The 22,535-nt window shown below is 42.9% G+C and overlaps 1 protein-coding gene and 1 long non-coding RNA gene across 6 annotated transcripts in view; both read right to left on the bottom strand.

The window, feature by feature from the left end:
• Positions 1 to 420: 420 nt before the first annotated feature.
• LOC124033292 lies at positions 421 to 4,721 on the bottom strand. Its single transcript, XR_006838356.1, has 2 exons — positions 4,649 to 4,721; positions 421 to 4,553 (listed from the first exon to the last, which is right to left on the bottom strand). It is a non-coding gene; the product is annotated as an uncharacterized LOC124033292 (long non-coding RNA).
• Positions 4,722 to 6,468: 1,747 nt separating this feature from the next.
• Positions 6,469 to 22,535, bottom strand: part of LOC124034256 (protein phosphatase Slingshot homolog 1-like) — an 86,387-nt gene continuing 70,320 nt past the window's right edge. For 4 of the 5 annotated variants that reach the window (XM_046347187.1, XM_046347183.1, XM_046347186.1 and 1 more), the window contains 12 exons: positions 13,279 to 13,343; positions 12,580 to 12,701; positions 12,351 to 12,419; positions 11,947 to 12,012; positions 11,345 to 11,539; positions 11,066 to 11,159; positions 10,625 to 10,753; positions 10,183 to 10,229; positions 9,806 to 9,952; positions 9,159 to 9,359; positions 8,252 to 8,969; positions 6,469 to 8,096 (listed from right to left, as the gene is read on the bottom strand). In XM_046347187.1, the coding sequence (XP_046203143.1) occupies positions 6,984 to 8,096; positions 8,252 to 8,969; positions 9,159 to 9,359; positions 9,806 to 9,952; positions 10,183 to 10,229; positions 10,625 to 10,753; positions 11,066 to 11,159; positions 11,345 to 11,539; positions 11,947 to 12,012; positions 12,351 to 12,419; positions 12,580 to 12,701; positions 13,279 to 13,343 (2,966 nt within the window). In that variant the 3' untranslated portion in view covers positions 6,469 to 6,983. The remainder of the gene's footprint in view (positions 8,097 to 8,251; positions 8,970 to 9,158; positions 9,360 to 9,805; positions 9,953 to 10,182; positions 10,230 to 10,624; positions 10,754 to 11,065; positions 11,160 to 11,344; positions 11,540 to 11,946; positions 12,013 to 12,350; positions 12,420 to 12,579; positions 12,702 to 13,278; positions 13,344 to 22,535) is intronic. The other variant, XM_046347184.1, reaches the window with a different exon arrangement.

Here is a 22,535-nt window from a genome sequence, read left to right as displayed (position 1 = left end):
ACTCTCCTTGTCAAGGTATACAGATGGGGGCATTATGCAATTTCATTTCAGGATGTGGGCCACTACAGTCAATCGTGCAGTCTTGACCCAAGCACTTAGCAATATTTAGCAACGTCAACCCCTCTCCTCTGTGAAATTTTTCATTACTCACAGTGGGTCTGTAGCAATCGGAGGACAGGCTTCCGTCACTGGGAGACAATTTATTACCACATCTCTCTTTGTGACTTCATGTTCAATGTCAAGAGAAATTAAATATATCCTAAGACAGGGATTGTGATACCACATGCCTCCTCTCCCAGCTGTATAACAGTTTGTCTGTGAATTAGCAAATCAAAGGCTATGTTGTAGATCTAATGTCTCAAACAGTAGTAGTTTGGAGATATGACAACAAAAAAATTGAAGAAAAATGTAATACTGTGATAGCATGAAAAAACATTTAATTTCATAAACAGATACAGTACATTATTTGAACAAATGTTTAAAAAAAAGTGCAATATGCATTCAAACTACAGCAAAATTACAGTACAAAAAAATGACTGCATACTTCAATATAAAAAAAGATAAACTTTAACAAAAATCTGTGGAGCAACCTATCACTGTGATCTTTGCCAAATTGGTTTGACTTTAAGCCTATGAGAAGCTTCATAAACCATTAGTGATAGGAACACTCATCTATCGGTATGACACAATGCGGATGATTCCACTGTATCACTTCTGTTTCTCCCAAAAGTGCAATACATAAGATCACAGACACACATAAATAAAAGACATTCTGATTCTCATTTTGTATCTTTTAACAGCTTCAATGGTGTCTATATTTAGTGACAACACCCATGGATAGAACTTTGATCTTCTTCCACATTTAAAGGGCACAAACAAGTTTGGAGTCAAGATCCCGTCTCGGCAACCCTGATGGACATGTGTGAACGTGATAAGGAAGAGAAGAGGAGATTCAGTTTTTTTCCTCTTCAAATCAAAGAATGTACCAGAAGGTTAAAAAAAAGGAACACCAGGTTTCAGATTCCTGTTTCACATCTAAGTCTATTACTAGAAATAACAACAATGAAAGAACTGAGACTAAATTCAGGGCCATTGTTCTACTAAAGCGAAAGGGAAGTGTTGCCACAGAGTGTCCCATCATGCATCTACCCTACCCTTCCATCCAAAACCTATGCAATACTGGCAGCTCCACACACACACACACACACAGCTCTATACCTCTGGTCTCCCGGCTAAGGCACTTGTGTGTCCATAAATCAAACCTAAATGGATGTGGACTAATGGCTCACACACTCATATACCACTAAGGACCGCCATCTGCACTGTGTGCAGCATCAGACGCCAAACTGAACACACCCCACAACAGAGGTTGGCATACATTTTTAAAAGGGACCAGATTACCACTCACATTTTAAACAGTGTGCATATTACATTATTGCACACACATTCACACACACCATAGGACAGCCCTGCTGTCCAGAGATGTTGGCCTTGCACCTGGGAAGCAAATCCATCGTTCTGCCTTCTGAGATCTACTGTACAGCGGAGAAGGAAAAACGTCAACTAAACCCTCATCTTGTAATGAAAGCAGCAAGGGTGTAAACTGGGGAGAAACATTGCAGAGCCATCTCTACAGTACAGAGGTACTGTGCTTCTGTGTGCCACACCAAATACACACATTTACACAGTATCTTTTCCTTGATAATGCATCATAAATGTTACCATGGTAGCAGGGTTCGCCCCAGGAATTTTGGCATTTTTTAACACTTGTAACTGCCATTTACTGCAATCTAGACCCCCCCAAAAAAATCGTATATGATAACAAATAAAGAACTATGTTTATTTTTATTTGACTTAAAAACTCAATATTACATAGTGGCGCAGCTAGTCCACAAGGTGGCACAGCGCCTCTATTACATTCTTTGGGGAGAACCCTGGGTAGACAGAGGCAATGTGCCAGCTAATTGGACACTTTCAATTCAAGATTTCAGTGGTAAGTGGCTGTATGGGTTGTGCCCAATAGAACCATAAAAAAAGAAACAGGCATCTCTGACACAGCATTTCAATAAAATAGCATATGTACATACATACACAAACAGACACACACAGTACAACTGATTAAAACTGGAAGGACACTGCTTGCAGTAACAGTGTGTGTGTCCGCACAGGAACTGGAGTCATTGGGAAGAACTAAGTCTGTGCTCTCCATGTTACCAGACACATACATACAGTACTATACAGCAGTATCTTCTGCAACATCATCAACTACTGTACATACATATTAACATACAGTATATACTTCATGTGCTCTCATACGTGTGGGAGAAATGCATGTGCAATATGAACCTATTCATGTCTTTTAAAGTTTATTTTCACTTCTCATAAATAGTTCACAGTAACCATGTAACCACTCTCATGCACAAACACAAATACTGAACTTTACAAATAATTTCAAAACAAAATATTTGACTGCAACATTTTTGTAAAAAAACATATGGCAAAGTAGCAAGATGTTGCATAAAGAACCTCTATTCTTTTCACTTATGGATGAAGACAAGCTGAGTGGAATGAATTGGGTGACATAGAATGTGAAATAGTCAGCGGGACACTTTCAGGACAGCAGTAGTGATACAGAAAGAGGGAGAGAAAGAAGAATGATGGAAGTGAAATGACACATGGCTCTTGTGACTTCATGCATAAGGAATGGTGTGACCCTCAGAGGAAAGATCAGAGAAAAACGTTCTCTGGAACCTGAAGAAGACTTTGTACAACTCCCAATGCAACTGCTCACAAATTCAATTATGCAGCACAACTCAGTTCTCAGATGCAATAAAGGATTGTGTATCAAAAATAAGTTATGGAGGTGGGGAATGGAGTTCCCTGCTCAAATTATAAACCTGACCGAGAGCAGTTTAACATATAGCTGCAAGCAGCCATGCCGGGGTTCAAGCTATGGCCCCAGAGCAAATTAAACAAGTCACCCTAGGGCGAGCCACTTCTGTACTCCTTCCCACGCTTTCCAAATATCAGAACTCAAAATCCAACATGCTTTTGATGTATTTTGGACCTTTTCAAATGTTGACTACTTTAAACATCTTCTCCAGAACCGCTGAACCGATCAGCACCAAATTTGGTATTTAGCATCTATAGACACGTCTTCAAATAAGACTCTAGCTCAAACAATATGGCCGCTAAGCCAATGAGCTCGCATGTATTATTTATCATGTCCAACAGCGCCTCCATCCGGCCAAATAGAACCATACTCTACAGGTTAGCTAGACTCGCCTCCCTGAGCATGTGTGCCAAATTTCACGACTAACTCAAACAGATCAAGAGATATAAATATGTGTCCATTATAGCCACTGTGTGGTAGATCTAAATGTGCTTGCATACGTTAAGTCCAGACAGGGTTTTGAACATGTATAGCAAGTTGTTACAATACGAATAACCGTGTCAGATTTTTATGCATTTATGTGCCAGGTCACGCCCACTTGAATGTTTATTGGTCCGTGTTCTTTCAGAAGCTAGCCAGGAAAATATTGCGTTGAGAGACCTTGGTCCATACATGCTATAAATCAAGTTTCAACCTGATCGGCCCAGTGGTTCCGGAGGAGATTTAATTTAAGTGTTTTTCAAAAAATTCTAAATGGCAGAAAATCCATCATAGCGGACCTTATGGGATCTTGAGGAAAATTTGTTCCATGTGAGGAGAGAAACCCGTGTACTGAATTCCAGGACTCTCGGTCACATGGGATAAGGGGCATGACCTTTCAAAATGTGAAATTTTAAGCGCTTGATATAGCTTCACCATGAGGCCCTGGTGTGGCATTGCATGAGACGGTGTGGACTATGGGCCTTTCCCATCATGCCAAATTGTACCCTCCTCAGCCTTACCATCACACAGGAATTTGCATGTTCATTTTCCTTGCGGAAAGAACGGGTATAACAATGAACGCCAACAAATACAACAGGGTTTCTCTCAGCTTCGATACTTGAACCCCTAATAAGATTAGCGTTCAGTGTAGCCAGTCTCAGAAAGGACCTGTACAACTACACGGGTAAATCCAGGCCTAGACACAGGCTAATCCATGTTGGGAAGGGAGGGTAGAAAGGACATGTACAACTACATGGGTAAATCCAGGCCTAGACACAGGCTAATCCATGTTGGGAAGGGAGGGTAGAAAGGACCTGTACAACTACACAGGTAAATCCAGGCCTAGACACAGGCTAATCCATGTTGGGAAGGGAGGGTAGAAAGGACATGTACAACTACATGGGTAAATCCAGGCCTAGACACAGGCTAATCCATGTTGGGAAGGGAGGGTAGAAAGGACCTGTACAACTACATGGGTAAATCCAGGCCTAGACACAGGCTAATCCATGTTGGGAAGGGAGGGTAGAAAGGACCTGTACAACTACACGGGTAAATCCAGGCCTAGACACAGGCTAATCCATGTTGGGAAGGGAGGGTAGAAAGGACATGTACAACTACATGGGTAAATCCAGGCCTAGACACAGGCTAATCCATGTTGGGAAGGGAGGGTAGAAAGGACCTGTACAACTACACAGGTAAATCCAGGCCTAGACACAGGTAAATCCAGGCCTAGACACAGGCTAATCCATGTTGTGAAGGGAGGGTAGAAAGGACATGTACAACTACACGGGTAAATCCAGGCCTAGACACAGGCTAATCCATGTTGGGAAGGGAGGGTAGAAAGGACAGGTAAATCCAGGTACAGGCTAATCCATGTTGGGAAGGGAGGGTAGAAAGGACTACAACACAGGTAAATCCAGGCCTAGACACAGGCTAATCCATGTTGGGAAGTGAGGGTAGAAAGGACATGTACAACTACATGGGTAAATCCAGGCCTAGACACAGGCTAATCCATGTTGGGAAGGGAGGGTAGAAAGGACATGTACAACTACACGGGTAAATCCAGGCCTAGACACAGGCTAATCCATGTTGGGAAGGGAGGGTAGAAAGGACCTGTACAACTACACGGGTAAATCCAGGCCTAGACACAGGCTAATCCATGTTGGGAAGGGAGGGTAGAAAGGAACTGCAAGATGTTGTAAAGGGAGTGGCGTTTCTCCAGCCCCTTTGGCTGTGTCATCATATCATTCTCAATGTACTCTACTGTTGTTGAATCTCAGGTGAGAGTCCAGGTACAGTATGGGGGGCTCAGGAGACAACCCTATTAAGACTATAAACCAGACAACTATGGACTACCCTGCATACAACATACAGCCCGTAGAGATCCTATATAGATACAACATACAGCCCGTAGAGATCCTATATAGATACAACATACAGCCCGTAGAGATCCTATATAGATACAACATACAGGCCATAGAGATCCTATATAGATACAACATACGGGCCATAGAGATCCTATATAGATACAACATACGGGCCATAGAGATCCTATATAGATACAACATACAGCCCGTAGAGATCCTATATAGAAACAACATACAGCCCATAGAGATCCTATATAGATACAACATACAGCCCGTAGAGATGTAGGATCTCTATGACAAAGCATGTGAACTTCTCACCTGACAAGAGCGGGATCTGTAGAACTACTTGAACAAAATGAAAAACACCACATCACCGTGGTGTCACAGAGGTTGAATGGTCCCAGAAGATTCTTGGAATGATATCTGGATGTTTTGACACAGGGACATGTTGGAAGCTTGGAGGACATTATACCATGAAAGCGTCAGAAATGGAGGGGACTATGATGAAGGAATGACTTTTCTTACAGAAGTGGAATCACACTGCAGCACTTGCAGGAGGGGACTATGGTCTTTTTGTTTTTGTATTCTATGTTTTGGGATCTGAATTGTTTGAAAAAAAATTCTGATATATATTTGGCTCATCTAAAACTAATCAACTTTTTTATGCAAATACCAAAATACAATGCAGGCTCAGAAGCAGAGGAGCTAGATTCTATGCTTGTATGATTTTTGAAATACATATCTAATATCACATCGTTGGTAACAGCCTCTAACCTGTAAAGGATTGTCATTAACACTGAGGTGACAAGAGGAAGAAAACGTTTTAGCATACCCGATATGATGATGTCACATACATTTGACCTATCACGACATCTCTCCAAAATACATGATGCACACCGAATTAATGGTGCTGTTTGTGTTATGACAAGTTTACAGTCTATGTGCGTCTCCTACTGCTTACTGAACCCAAGACAGCAGTGACAAATACAACACAGACAACTACACCCACTTCTCCCCTTTGTTTTCAGCACATGGTGAAACTTAGGGAGCACTATACCCAATGATAGCGCAAAATCAGTATCATCTGATGATCAACTCTGGCTAAGGCAGCACTTAATCAAAATACACCACAATTAACATTAACCAATGGCAAAGTAAAAAACTAATTGTGATGATAAAGTCTATGATAAAAAACTAAATGTATCTGCTTGTGAAAGGCAGGGTATATGATGGTGATGATAATGATTATGATGATGATAATATAATACTGATTATGATGATGATAAAGCTGTAACTCTGATCTCTGGACAGCTAGAAAGGCAGATGACCAGACATGAAAACCACTTTAAGTCCTGATGGAGACCAGGTCTTCTGTAGGAGGTTCATCTTTGCACACACATTCATTGCGCTCCATGCAAGAACAGCCTTTAACCAAGATACCGAGCAGCCTTTAACCAAGATACCGAGCAGCCTTTAACCAAGATACCGAGCAGGCTTTAACCAAGATACCATCTGGATTATGGTATAATATTTGGATTCTGTTAATTTTTCCTTAAATATGATGTGGATTTATATTAATATATATTTATATTATTCAAATGTTTATTTATACATGTATAATTCTATATACACATTTGTTTTTTAAGACTGTCCCTCTCCCCTCTCCAAAATCTGTGTGACCCTCCCCAGCTCAGAGTGGGGGATGGAGGGATGGGTGGAGGAGTGTCCCTCCATCCTTCCTGTCAGCTCCTGGGACCCCCGGACAGTGCTCTCTCTGGGGTGGTCTGGTCCCTGTGTGCTCTGGGCTGGGCGGAGGAAGAGGTGGAGGGGCACTCCCATTCTAGGCCTGGCTCTGGGGAAAGAGAGAGGAGCAGGAGGGTGCCTGCATCCGAGGAGCAGACGGAGCACAGGTCTTCAGCCGAGAAGTTGAGACTGCCCAGTTTGGCTAGTGAGTTGGAGCGTTTGAGGCTTGATGGCACGGTGAGGCCGGCCAGCCGCATGCGGGTCTCGATCTCCTGAGCCCTCTGGCGCACCAGGCCGGGTTTGCCCCTGACGCTGCGGATGCTGTCACTGCTGGAGCTACGTGTCAGTGTGGAGCCATGGGGGGAAGAGTTGGGCGTCACCCCCCCAGACCCCACTGCACCCAGCAGGACCTCGTTAGTCAGAGGAACCACCAGAAGCTCCAGGGGCACTGGGCATGGTGTGGAGGACTTGGGGAAGTCTTCTGGGAAAGCTGAGAACTCTACCTCTACAGGACTGGGAACCTCTCTGGCTCCTGAGTGGGGGCTGTCTAGAGGCTCCAAGGAATGAAGCCCCTCCTGGGACAGACCTGACAGCCTCTCCAGCCTCTCTGCCCTTCGGCGGACCAGCCCTGACCTCTGTAGCTCCACTAGAGTCTCCTGCTGCTGGGCCACGTAGCAGGCCACCGCCGGCCTCTTCTCCTCCAGGCTCAGTCCCAGCAGCTCTGTGACAGGGAGAGGCTCAGAGACCCCTAAAAGCTTCCCTTCCTCACCCTTGGCCTCACCAGCCATGTCCTCAGATGTCAGATAGCAGGGGGAGTCCTGGGCATCAGGCAGAGGTGTAGAGGGCAGAGCAGCACAGTTGGCACAGTCACACAGAGGGCCACAGGGGTGCAGCAGGCTGGGGGAACAGGGTGTGTCGGGGGAGGTAAGTGGGAGAGGGAGAGTGGCACTTGGGACCTCCACAGAGACACTGGGCACACTGGGGAGGTGTGTGGGGTTAAGGCAGAGATCAGAATCCTGGGTCAGTGAATCCATGTTATGGCTGGGCTTGTTGTCTGATCGCGAGAGGGCTGAATGCTTGACTGGGTGAGCGGGTTTGGAAGGAGCAGTGTCCTAAACAGAGGGGAAACAAGAAGTCAGAAACAAAGAATAATCATTACTCTTTACTAATGTAGTTATCTATTTATTATGAGCTATTATATATACATATGAATTGGTTGTATATTACAGAGACAGAAGACACCATAATGAAAACCGCTCCCACTTACATTGAGGCTGGACAGGGTATTAAAGTGGTTGTTATTGTTGGAGTTCTGGTTCAGGGTTACCAGGTCCAGCCCATTGCCCTCCTTCTCTCCCTCCTCTTCCTGAACCATCTCCACCTCTCCATCACCATCACCTCCTCCTGCACTCCCCACTCTTCCTCCTGGCTGTGCTAACGCCTCCATCTCTGCTTCATCTTTCTGAACCTCCTCCTCATCCTCCTCCTCTACAGTGCTGAACTCCAGACGCAGGCGCAGCTCTTCCAGGGGCTCTGGTCCCCGGCAAGAGGTCTGGGCCGCCGTCCCCACCCCAGCCAGCCCAAAGTGTGGCAGCGGCAGGCCCTCCCGCCCCTCAAAGGCCTCGTCATCCAGCAGGGCGTCGCGCTCCACGTCCTCAATCTCTATGAAGACCCGCTCCATGTCCAGGAGGGGCGGAGCGCGCACCGGCGTGGAGGGGTCACTGTCCAGGGCAGAGTCAGACAGCCTGCGGAAGTAGTAGTTGTTGTAGGCGGGGTCCACCTCCAGGCTGATCATCCTGCAGGGGGAAAGGGGACATGCCGCCCCCTTCTCTTCAAGAGCCTCCTCATAGCAGGGGGACATCCCCGGCTCAGGGGTACGGTTCGCTGGGTACTCCCCCCCACAGCACTGGGCCTGCAGTCCCTCATGGAGGTCACAGTCTGGGTCGGGGCGGTCAGGACGCCACAGCTTGTTGTGACGCTGCTTACTGGAAGTGGACAAAAGAGTTGGGGTGGGCAAGGAGGAGCATGGGAGATATGCTCAAATAATACACATAGAACATACAGCAAAATCTATAACCTGGGGGCACTATTTCAGTGCTCTGATCCCTTGTTGGGCTACCCTAGTTGATCTGGGCTATGGTAATTACAGGGGGTGTAGTCGAGTGTGACTGTACCTGGCATCCAGGATGCCCTCGTACTCAGCCAGCTGTCTCATGAAGCCTGTGTTGGGCCGTGTGATGCTTCTCTTCTGCTTGACAAAGTTGAAGGCCTTCTCCAGTGACCAACCATACTCCTTCATGGCGTAAGCAATAACGGTGGAGGCCGAGCGGCTGACACCCATCTTACAGTGGACCAGACACTTGGAGTGGTTCTTCCTAGTAGGGTTAACACACCGTGAATGTATAGTTAGGAGAATCAGACTAGAATCCTAAGCCAGTTCTGTCACTCAGATGACTGTTCTCTGTCTGTGGCAAAGATAATGACAGCCTTTGTGTTGCTAGTGGTAACCATCTTCAGCTTCCTTCTCTAGGACAACTTTGGTCACAGACTTGGTCCTACACTGCCTCGAATTACCCTAATTACACCCCAGTCAAGTCACTCACAGTTCTCTGTAAGCTACTATTACTGTACCTCAAGTGAAACAGCAGGAAGATACATGTACTACCAACGTGGTTCTGACCAAGAGAGAATAAATGAATGTATGAATAAAAAAAAGGATTATGTGTGTTATGGTAAAGAATAGTTTGCTTTATCAGCTCTATCCCTCGCAATATCTCTGTCCTTTCCATCCCTCTTACCTGTTGAGGCAAACATGACTTACTTTGCTTTAACTATGAAGTTGTATGTCTCATTCCAGTGGGCCAGCAGGTCTGTAGTCTCCTCATCATAGACCCGTATGTTGTGGTAGGAGAATGTTCCTGGGAAGAAGTTATCTATCTCCCTGGTGACGTTGAGGATATAGCCCACCCTGGTGAAGAGACAGACACTACCCCATAATACTCCCACAATATTCTGACTCACACCAATGACTAATCTATGTTCTAATCGATGAGGCAACCTTCGTGACAACTAATCGTGTTCATGACAACTTTAATGCCTCTGAAAAAGTCAATTGACAGTGTTGGAGACATGACAGCCAATAATGGATTCACTCTATGGAATAGAAATGTTTGGAAGCGAGGAAAAGGCTGTACTTACCCAGTGTCCTGAAGCTCTTCCAGATTGGAGGCATTCCATTCAGATCCCTGCAAACAAACGTGGAAAAATGTCAGACTTAACTGCACATAAATACACAGTCAATTTGTCCACATGCTGAACAGTTATGGCTGTCCAAGTGTGGCTCTTCCAGAGTACTACTTTTTCTAGCAGTATCAGCCAAATATCATGGCTTCAGAAGGCCAGATCTCATTGAGACAATAGATAATCCGACCTCAAACAATGAGAAAGCTCTAAAAATGCACTTGATTCATCAGATGAAGCAGAGTTTGAGTAGCCTGAGTGCCAGTCTGTTTGTGCTAGCATGCCAAAATTTTCAATGACAGCAATGGAGTTGGGAAAAGCAGAGACAGATCTGGGACCAAGCTAGAGATCGAGCGGTATCACGCAGTTCTGGATAAGGAGTTGTTTCCAGGTGACTAACCAGATAGAGGTGGTCAAATATGAGTGTTGCCTTGTCCATCTGGCCCAGGATCAGCAGCATCTCGTTGTCGATGAACTCCTTATACTGCATCAGGTTACAGCTCATATGCTGCTCCAGCTCCGTCCGGATCTGAGGGGACAGCAAACTCGTCAACTCTCAACCATTTGATATTCTACCATTTGTACTTGTAATATTCCTGACTACAGTTTCAAATACATCAAATAATGTCCGGTCGAAATTGACTGAAGACTACATTACAAGTCAGTAAGGCTGTAATGCAAAGATGTTTGTTTTCAATACTGTGTCCCAAATGGCACCCTATTCCATATTTTGCTCACTTCTTTTGACCAGAGCCCTATTGGCCTGGTCAAAAGTAGTGCACTATAAAGGGAGGGCACACAGCTAATGTGTGCATTTAGTTCATCCCTCCCCACTGCTTACCTGTTTAGAGGTGACGTTCTCCAGGTCCTGGAACATCATGATGCTACGGAGTTTGGCTTTGATAAGGCACTCTGTCCGCTCCCTTTCTGTGGGCCTGCATCAGCAGAGACAGACACACAGAGGCTTCATCAGCACACTACTCTACTCTCAGTCAATGGGTCAGTCAGGACCAGCAGACCATCACACGTTTCCTCTACTGTCCATCTCGTTCTACATGTTTGACTTTGAGTGAAACTATTCACGTTATTTCATATCCATTTGCAATTTCTGTAGACTCACTTGTCGACAAACATGGTGGGAGAGTCAGGCCGCAAGGTCTCCAGGTCTCTCATGGCGTTCCACTCGTTGATGCAGCTCTGCTCTGAGGCGATGCAGCTCTCATAGTAACCCATCCAGGTGAGGGCCATGCCCCCGGGGAAGTAGTTGTACCTGCGGGACACCTCACACACCTTGTGGAGGATCTGCAGAGCCGACCTGGGACAGGGGTTAGAAAGAGAGACTGGTCAAAGTAGGTCAATTTATCTTCAATCAACCATCTTTGTTAATCTGGGAGAAATTTGGTGCAGTATAATCATTTTCTACCAATAGGCTTTTAATGGGTAATGAGCTGATTCACATGAACAAATGGCATTCATTTTAGGCTGGGTATCTGTAAAGCACTGTGTGACAATTGCTGATGTAAAAAGGTAAATATAAAATACATTTGATTGATTGATTGATTGATGCATGCACCTGCATCTCTACACCAGTATTTGGCAGAGTATTTTGAAATGCCTCAACTGTGTGGTCTGATATGAATTCAGCAGCCAATGTATTGATGTGGGATTGCTTCATAAACAACAATGTATTAAGCAGTCATTCCTACGGCTGTGTCTACTCACCACATGGCCTGTACAGACACAGGTTTGAAGACATGATTCCGGCTCACTGTGTTCACACTGAAACCCCTGAGGGAGACACAAGACAGGCAATGACTCTCCCTGATCACACACTGATTCATACCTAGTAACCACTAAAACATAACTCTCTATCAAAACACATGTGGAGGTCAAAGTCATTTTAGCACATTAGCCTGTGCTGAGCTCAGTGTCTTTTTCTGTACCGGTATTCCAGTTATAGGTATTCCAGTTATTCCAGTTACTGCTATTCCAGTTACAGGTATTCCAGTTATTACAGAGTTACACAAACAGAGCTGTTTCTCTCCAGAGTGTACAGCAGGGGGCTGTAGTCTGACTGAGGGGTCACAGATACAGAACAATTGTATGTCTATGGGGGACTCGCTCACCCGTCTCCATCCAGATGGATCTTGGTGTCACTCCACAGAGGCAGCACCATGCCAACGGAGCAGCTTTTACTGGGAACAACACAAAAAGACACGTTCCCAGCAGATCAACACACCTAGTTTGACTTCAAATGGAGATGCTAACAGCTGGCATCAAGGACGACCATAGCAAGTGAGGAAAGAGACACACACACACACACACACGCTGGCCCAGGCCCAGACCCATACACACCTGTCCTTGTCGCTGAAGTCTATGCCCAGCAGGATGTTCTCCTCTGTGTCCTGTCGTCCGCTGGTGTACACCACCACCATGTAACGCACTCTGTCTGACCAGGCACTCTCCAACCGCACCGCCTGTAGCAGGGGACGTGACAGTTTCATCAACTCTTTCACAAACAACGAGGCTACATTGCCTACCTGTCCACGCACCTCTCCCAACATGTGAATCGGATATAAAGGTCATACAAACGGACTCTGAACATAGAGGGTACACACAGTCTGACTGCAGGGACACATGGGCTGCTGCATCATGTAATTCCACACACACAAGACATGGGCATAACACCCACAAAGTCCAACCGTAACACACACACACACACTCCAATCCTATAAAGCAATCTCTCACAGTCAAAAACAGTTTGTTAATAAATGGGAGGCATCATTCCAATGGAGTGTGAGAACATAGTGGTAGATAAACTAATAAACTCTCCATTTCACAGACAACAAGGAAACACTTGGTAATGCTCTTCTGTGTGAGTTCAAACATGTTCTCATTATCTAATAATTACAGTGAGCAAACAAGTCTTTAGTACACAGAGGTGAAATATTTAGTACACAATAAAAAGCATTCAGGCAGATTGACTATGTCATGGTGCCAGGTGGTTAGTCACTGGCCAGGGTTGTGGGGAAGTGTGTGTGTGTTGTCTCTTACCAGTTTGATTCGGTCCTCCGAGCGAAGAATGTTGATCATCACCTGCAGGTGCTGAGGTAAGTCTCCTGTTGAAAGAGAAGAACAGGAAAAAATAAAGACCTGGTTGGTTAGTGTCATCAGACAACATGGTTTATTGTGATTATAAATACATCTTAGTCATATGAAATAAATCTTTGACATTAGGAAACTGAACATCACTCATCATGGCATAGGCAATGGATGTTGAGTGAGAACATATACGACAACTTAATGCACTCTATCGTTGAGTGAGTGAGCAACTGCAGGCACAATTTGCTAGTGCCATGAAAGGTTACATAGCAGAGAACAATGCCCTCCAGAACTGGGTATTGGGCATTTCCATGTAAAAGGATCCATGAACACCAACATGTGACGTTCATAGGAGCATATCAAATTGGGTATTCAATTAAAGTTAAGAGCGTATATTTTGGGGAAATGAAGGCATATCCACAATTTTTTGTAAATTGTCCATCTTAACAATTAGGCATAAGTAAAGGCTTTGATTTCTGGATTCAGAAAGAAAAGGACTCTTAGGAAAAATAAAAAGGTATCAGAAATACATCAAAACACAATGATGTTGACGTAAAGAACCCTGCCAACTAATATCAACATATATTTCATTTTGGAGAAATTGTTTACCTTCTGTAAGTTTAAGAAATATTACCTTGTGCCTGGTAATTCCTTTACCAAAAACCCACATACCGTGCATTCAGAAAGTATTCACACCCCTTGACATTTTACATTTTATTGTGTTACAGCCTGAATTTAAAATGGATTAATGCCAAAGGCAGATTATGTTTTTAGAAATGTTTACTAATTAATGAAAAATGAAAAAAGTAAATAAGTATTCAACCCCTTTGAGTAAACATTTGCTTAACAAGTCACAAAAGTTGCATGGACTCACTCTGTGTTTAATACTAGTGTTTAACATGATTTTTGAATGACAACCTAATTTCTGTACCCCACACATACAATTATTTTTAAGGTCCATCAGCCGACAGTGAATTTCAAACACAGATTCAACCACAAAGACCTGGGAGGTTTTCTAATGCCACACAAAGAAGGGCACCTATTGGCAGATGGGTAAATATTAAAATAAAGCAGACATTGCACATGCCTTTGAACAATTTTGTGGGAAAAAAAAAAAAACGATAGTTGTGTTCCTATTTTTTGTTGTCTCAGGTTGTTGACAGTAGGTGCACCCGATTCAGCTGCCCTGCATGCCAGGTAGGAAAACTGTTGCAATTTTGAACCATTTCATGAGTCTGAAGGTATAAACTCTGCCTTCCCGGCGGCCCAGAGAGCATATCAGGTGCACTATAAACCTACCGTTGACTGATCGTATGGCTCAGATGACCATGTCCGCAGTAATGTAGCAGGCATAAAAGAAAGCTACAGCTAAGTTGATACAGTGAGATTTCAAAACGTTTAAAACCATGACTAGAGAGAGACTGTCAACAAATACAGCAAAGTCTTGCTGTTTTTATGACTGAGTTCATGTTTAAGTTTCTTACTCAGCACTGTCAACACATTGTATTCAACACTTTTATAAGATATTAAATGCACCTTCTTCCATTTCCACTCAGTGCCTCAACAAGCACTGCAGCAGTAATGCATGAGTAGGGAAGTGTAACTATAGCGTTACTTTGTCGTTATTATTAGCAGCTTGGGTCTTTTTTAATAAAAAGGAATATTTAACTTTCTCTGTTCATAGGAGTAACAACATGAATTTGGCATTGCGGCAGAAATAATGTGGTCAGACTCGAGTTTTGCCATCAGCTGGAAGACGGTGTACCTTTTTGGCCAGTGTCATTGGAGGAAATGTAGAGCAGAGGGATGTTGAGAGGTGACCATCAGCCCAGTAAAATCAAAAGCAAATTATTTAAATGTACGCTCACTCAACTGTGCTTCACAAGTAATAAAACTACGGATCTATTACCGGTGTGATCAGATAGCCTACCTTCAATTTTGAAATATATATATTTTTTAATTGCCCAAACAACAATGCATTGGCAGGGCAATTCAAGCTAAGCCAGTATGCGTTGATAATGTATTGAGCCTATAGCTTACTGCACAAACCTCATTGCTAAAGTACTATTTTTAATTGGTTAATGTTGCATAGGCTTACGAGCGGTAGATCTCAGCTTGCATTTTGACTCAAAGTAATCTTGACTCAGAAAAGGTTGGTGACCACTGTTCTAGTGTTTTCCCTGTTAACATTATCTACGTTTCCCTTTACTGTGATAATTGATATCGAATCCACACAATATTAGCCACTCTCAATGCAGCATACCGAAACAAATCTAACTATGCAAGAGATTTTGTTGTAAGCAGAACGCATCGGAGTATGATTCTATTGCATTGACAAACACTACTTAGCCCCTATTGTACACAGACCGGTGTGCCATAAACAATCAGAGCTGTAGTAGGTATATAAGCAAATAGACCATTGATCTGTACCATTTACTTTGAACTGGACTGTGTTAACAGCATGAGCAGTCGTGAGTATATTCACTTGTTTTGAGATCAAAGCGAGAGCTGCATGTAGCCATGTGTGCACATTTTGTCCCGTTGCTAGTTTGTGAGTCATTAGCTCAGTTATAGATCATTTGTAGTCAGCCATAAGTGAGAGAGCACAAAATGTATACATTTCTTGACATCTTTGAAGAGAGTCAGGTAAAGAGCATTTTTTTGTCTTAAATGGGCAGTTTTGTATTTTGAGTAGGCAATAGGCAGAGGGTAGTAACATGTTTCTGATTCTCTGTAATAATGGTATGGTAATAATAACACATTTGGTTTTGTAAAGTGGTTTCTTGCATCAAACAACACATCAACATTTTCAGTCAATTCATTGTCTGAAGGACAAGTGGATACACAAGTCAATGTCAAGCCCCTGCATGTTTTTTTTTTCTTTCTTCCAAAAGTCTCATGGAATGTAGGCCAACATTGAACACCAAACATTGGCTGCTACTGTAGGCTGAACGATAGAACAGCTATTTCCATGTAAAATGTTATGGGATGCATTTTCTCCATCGTTTTTTTATTGTAAGCCACCCTGGTAGGCCTACATTATGATCAAATAGCCACAGTTGCCCGACATGGCCACTGTTAAAACTGTAACTTAAAGCGAGTACAGCCTCCTCAGTGTTCACAGAATTTTCACAAATCTCAAGTTTGTGTTGAGCAGACCTGTAGGGTAAATTCATCCCCACCACGTCTTTGAAACAGTTTTTAATTGCATATCTGAATAAGTGCAAGCTGTTGTTAATAACTACCTGTTCATGCACTTTCCCCAATGCATTAAAACTGCTATGGTGAAACCTCTTCTGAAGAAAAGTCATCTAGATTCTTCAGCTCTTAGCAATTTTCAGCTCTTTCACCTTCCATTCTTAAGCAAAATTCTGGAGAAATTGGTTTTGAAACCAATGATTTTTTAAGTACCAATTATTTTAAAAATCCAATCTGGTTTCCGTGCCCACCACAGCACAGAGACAGCCTTAGTTAAAGTTTTAAATGATCTTAGCGCCAACTATGGCTGTCACGACTTCCGCCGAAGTTGGTCCCTCTCCTTGTTCGGGCGGCGTTCGGCGGTCGACGTCACCTGCTTTCTAGTCACCACCGATCCATGTTTCATTTTAGTTTTGTTTCGTCTTCATTATACTCATCTGGTTTCCATTCCATAATCAGTGTTCCTTATTTAACCCTCTGGCTTCCTCTGTTGTTTTGTGCGTGATTGTTTTTGTCAAGTGGTTCCGTGTACGTGATCTGGATTGTTTATCCTTGTTGGATTATTGTTGAATTTGAGTAAATATCGTGGCTTTACTCATACCTGTGTCCTGCGTCTGACTCCGCCTTATTCCATTCACCTAGAACATTGACAATGGTGAACCCATTTAGTCGACAGGTCGATTGCTTGGTCGATAGGCTGTTGATCGACCAAGATGTTTTTGGTCGTGCAGTCGCAAATATTTTATTTTTGTCAAGGTGCACAAGACACCTGTCTGATTCACGCCTATCTCAGTGGACTAATCCATTGCGGAGACCACAGGGAGGGCACAGTCCATCACTATAAGACATGTGATATTGAAACTGTATAAGGTTATATTATGCAAAAAAATAATGGTGCAACACTAATCAATCAAATATTATTTTATAACAAATGCGCTTTCTCCCGGGTTGGATACGGTCGCTGTCCGCGGTTCTGAACCATAATCTTCCTTGAATTGGTGCCTTTCCCTATGTTGTTATGTGCATAATAGCAAAGTTAACTGGCAAATTGGGATTGAGAACAAAGCGGCGGAGGCAGCAGAGATGAGGAAACAGCCCTTGCCTTAGCCTAATTGTCTAAGAAAATTAAGGAGATTTAATAAGGTCTATAATAAAAAGCCTAACTGTTAAATGTGCCTGGCTTTAGAAATCATCCACATATATCTACATAAATAAGACAGATCTTAATTCTGTTGCCTGTGAGTGTTTGTTTAATAGCCTACTGTTTCCGTGAGCACCAAGCCTCATGCAACAGCAAAATGTTGGATAAAGCAATTTCACAGATTCGGCTGTTTTTAAATCTTTGCTATGCTGTAATAAAGGCTTTTTTAAAAATGTTAGAACAGATTGGTATTACTTATAATTTATTTGGTGTTGTTTACACTGTTCCAAACAGGCAGAAAAATAATATTGTAATCTAACAGCACCTGTTTGTCACACATAATATGCAAGTAGCTCTCACTCCTATTCCCTCCTTTTCTTGATCTCCTTCTTATTGTTATAATTACAATTATTATCATGATCATCTTTATAATTATAAGTAACGTAGTTATCATTAGGCCTATAATTCAATATAAATTCTACCTTATCAATCATTCATTCATTCATGCCATCACACGAGACATTCATGCTGTGAAATGCAGTCAAGCATTTTAGTTTTAAAATGAAATGAAGGGAGCTTTGAATAATTAGTCTAAACAATAAATAAACCGCAATTCACAAATGCAACTGTTTTCAGTCTGCTGTAATAAAGGCGTTATATGTATATATATATATTTTCCCGTTAGACATTCTCTCTGGTACACTTATTTAGTGTTGTTTACACTGTTCTAAATGGTCATTTTTTAAAATAAGATTGTAATCTAACAGCAATTGTTTGGCACATAATACTCAGAAAACACTTATATGCTCATATGCCCTCCTTTTTATTGATATCCAGTAGTTTCCACAACTAAGTCAAATGTCTTCCACAGATCTGACTTCCACTTTCCCTCCTGAGAAACCAACAAACATTTGCCCGTTTTTCTTTTTCACATCCTCGGGATCCATTTTTCTGTCGCCAATACTGTGTTCGGATTTTGTTATAACCAATTTACTGATGTGATTATGATAGACTATAGGTCAGGCCCTATTGGTCACATGCATACGATGCTTACAGGGTTGAGGGAATGTTTTTCGTAAAACAAATGAGGGACTTCGGTAACAGAACATTTCAGTCAGAATGGCCAAAATGACGTTGCAGCTTCAGAACGGACAGCGGCGTAATACTGCAATGCTCTTCTGTCTGGTGTACCCAAGAAAGCCATTGGTCAACTGCAAAACATACAGAATGCAGCAGCAAGTCTACTGACCAAGACCAGATGGAGAGCACACATCACACCGGTTTTAAAGTCTCTGCACTGGCTGCCTGTGAGTTTTAGAATACATTTTAAGACTCTTCTAGTGGTTTTCAAATCAATCCACGATTGTGCACCCCAATACACATTAGGCATGCTTTTAAGTTATGTAGAGAGGGAGAAATTAAGAGAGACAGCAAAAAGGGAGGGCTACTCGATATGACGGCGTTAAATGACAACCCTAACCACTACAGTGATCAGTATAGAGTGGCAGCCAAACATGTGTCAGTCAAGGTATTCTGATGACTGGCAAACAAACTATGTCCTCTCCTACCGGGCGGCTATAATTACAGCTGTCGGCGCCACGCTGGCTCTGGGCATGTTCCCCTGCTTCATGGCGCATCCATAGGTAGACGCCTCATAAAGAGACGTTCAGACATATATTCATTTACATGTATTAATAAGTTAGTACTTTACTCTGAAACTGCTCTGGGCCTTAACAGCCAGGGGCTACAGGAGTTCTGAGCTCAGCTCAGACTCACAACCGAGACAAATGCTAATCTCTAAATTTGGTTTGGTTGAGGCCGACATCAGTTGACACGCAGGTATCTTTCTTTTTGTTTTGGAAGTTCTGAAAGTTCTTCACTGGGTGGTGTTTTCATGACATCTCCTGCCATTGCTACTGCTCTAACAAAAAGATAGTGGCCAGTAAGACTTGGGCCAGCAATGGTTGGTTACTCAGGCAGAAGGAACCGCACAGTGTGGCCTCAGCTCATGGATCGGAAATCAGTCACCTCACAACCTGAGGGCACCGCTAAGTATTCTAACTACAAGGTGCAATGTTCACTGGCAGTAGGCTACAGGATAAACATTACCCAAAGGCCAGGCTAAGGACCCTGTTTGAAAACATTCTGTCCTACAGAAAACAACCTAAAGAAAAATGGACTGTTCACTTTCCAAATGCAGCACTTTCTCTATAAGAAACACATGACTGCATCCTCCAATAACTGCCTTCCAACTCAATCACTCAATGCGGGCTAGCAGCCAATCCTGATTGTGCTCAAGTTCAGTCAATTCACTTGGTGACGCAAACCATTCCAAATTCCATTTGAATTCACTTCAACAAGGAAACCAAAAATGAGAAACCAACTGAAATCAAATGAACAAAATATTAGCTCACAGAGTAAAACTAGAACAGCATTGGGAGAAATAAACCCTGGTTCTCTGTGATATTGAGAGTGCATGTTAAGCTCTCCCAAGCAGCTGCAGGATCTTGTTTTTAACCAATTAAAACCTTTGCATTAGAATTATACTTGAAATATCGTACTTTACATTATACAGGTGGCTAAACACTGGAACCTTCTGCACATTTACCATTCCAGTGTTTAATTTCTATATTGTAATTACTTTGCCACCATGGCCTATTTATTGCCTTAACCTACCTCATTTACACTCACTGTATATAGACTTTTTGTTGTCTTGTGTTCTACTGTATTATTGACTGTATGTTTTGTTTATTCCATGTGTAACTTGTGTGTTGTTGTATGTGTCGAATTGCTATGCTTTATCTTGGCCAGGTCGCAGTTGCAAATGAGAACTTGTTCTCAACTAGCCTACCTGGTTAAATAAAGGTGTTCTAAACTAGCCTACCTGGTTAAATAAAGGTGTTCTCAACTAGCATACCTGGTTAAATAAAGGTGGGGGAATAAAAAATGTTTTTAAATAAAAAAAAAACTCATATCCTTTTATACTAGGTCCTATGGTTTACCATATGGCTTTGCAAGAAATTGAAGCTTTGAATAGACTCGCAGATAGATGACTAGGTTACAAAATAGATGACTGCCAAATAGGGCTGACCCCAACTGTCAACTGGTTGATTGATTGGTCATTGGGCTGTTGGTTAACCAAGATCGTTAGAACCGAGCAGTAACAAATATACAGTGCCTTCAAAAAGTATTCTGACCCCTTGACTTTTTCAAAATGGTTGGGTTACAGCCTTATTCTAAAATGTATTAAAATATTATTTTACTCATCAATCTACACACAATAACCCACAATGACAAATATAAAAACATGTTTTTAGATATAAACAACTGAAATATCACATTTACATAAGTATTCAGACTCTTTACTCAGTACTTTGTTGAAGCACCTTTGGCACCGCTTACAGGCTTGAGTCTTCATGGGTATGACGCTACAAGCTTGGCACACCTGTATTTGGGGAGTTTCTCCCATTCTTCTCTGCAGATCCTCTCAAGCTCTGTCAGTTTGGATGGGGAGCGTCGCTGCACAGCTATTTTCAGGTCTCTCCAGAGATGTTCGATCAAGTCTGGGCTCTGGCTGGGCCACTCAAGGACATTCAGAGACTTGTCCCAAAGCCACCCCAGTGTTGTCTTGGCTGTGTGCTTAGGGTCGTGGTACTGTTGGAAGGTGAACCTTCGCCCCAGTCTGAGGTCCTGAGTGCTCTGGAACAGATTTTCATCAAGGATCTCTCTGTACTTTGCTCTGTTCATCTTTGTCTCGATCCTGACTAGTCTCCCAGTCCCTGCCGCTGAAAAACATCCCCACAGCATGATGCTGCCACCACCATGCTTCACCACAGGGATGGTGCCAGGTTTCCTACAGACGTGACACTTGACATTCAGGCCAAAGAGTTTAATCTGGATTTCATCAGACCAGAGAATCTTGTTTCTCGTGGTCTGAGAGTCTTTAGGTGCCTTTTAGCAAACTCCAAGCGGGCTGTCTTGTGCCTTTTAGTGAGGATTGGCTTCCGTCTGGTCACTCTACCATAAAGGACTGATTGGCCTGAAGGTTCTCACATCTCCACAGAGGAACTCTGGAGCTCTGTCAGTGTGAGCATTGTGTTCTTGGTCACCTCCCTGACCAAGACTCTTCTCCCCTGATTGCTCAGTTTGGCCGGGCGGCCAGCACTAGGAAGAGTCTCGGTGGTACTAAACTTCTTCCATTTAAGAATGATGGAGGACACTGTGTTCTTGGGGACCTTCAATGCTGCAGACATTTTTTGGTACCCTTCCCCAGATCTGTGCCTCGACACAATACTGGCTTGGTTTTTGCTCTGACATGCACTGTCAACTGTGGGACCTTATATAGACAGGTGTGTGCCTTTCCAAATCATGTCCAAATCAATTGAATTTACCACAGGTGGACTCCAATCAAGTTGTAGAAACATCAAGGATGATCAATGGAAACAGGATGCACCCGAGCTCAAGTTCAAGTCTCATAGCAAAGGGTCTGAATACTTACAGTATGTAAATAAAGGTAACTGTTTTCTTTGTTCTAAAAACCTGTTTTCACTGTCATTAAGGGGTATTGTGTGTACATTGCTGAGGATTTGTATTTATTTCATCCATTTTAGACTAAGGCTGTAACGTAACAAAATGTGGAAAAAGTCAAGGGGTCTGAATACTTTCCGAAGGCACTGTACATACAGTATATATATTTGCGCCAATCTCGGTGAACTAATCCATTGCAAAGTCTGTTTTTACATCAATTAAGAATGACAATAGTTCTGCAATATATTTGAAAAATCTTTCCAGCTCTCTCCCTTTTGATAACCACTTGAAAGTGAGTTACTTTTTAGGTTTGTATAAGTTTCCTTAAGATATAATTTTGATT

The sequence above is a fragment of the Oncorhynchus gorbuscha genome, linkage group LG04, assembly GCF_021184085.1.
Source record: "Oncorhynchus gorbuscha isolate QuinsamMale2020 ecotype Even-year linkage group LG04, OgorEven_v1.0, whole genome shotgun sequence".
NCBI classification, from domain to species: Eukaryota; Metazoa; Chordata; class Actinopteri; order Salmoniformes; family Salmonidae; genus Oncorhynchus; species Oncorhynchus gorbuscha.
The sequence above is the reverse complement of the archived record's forward strand: the minus strand, read 5'-3'. Positions and strand labels throughout refer to the sequence as shown.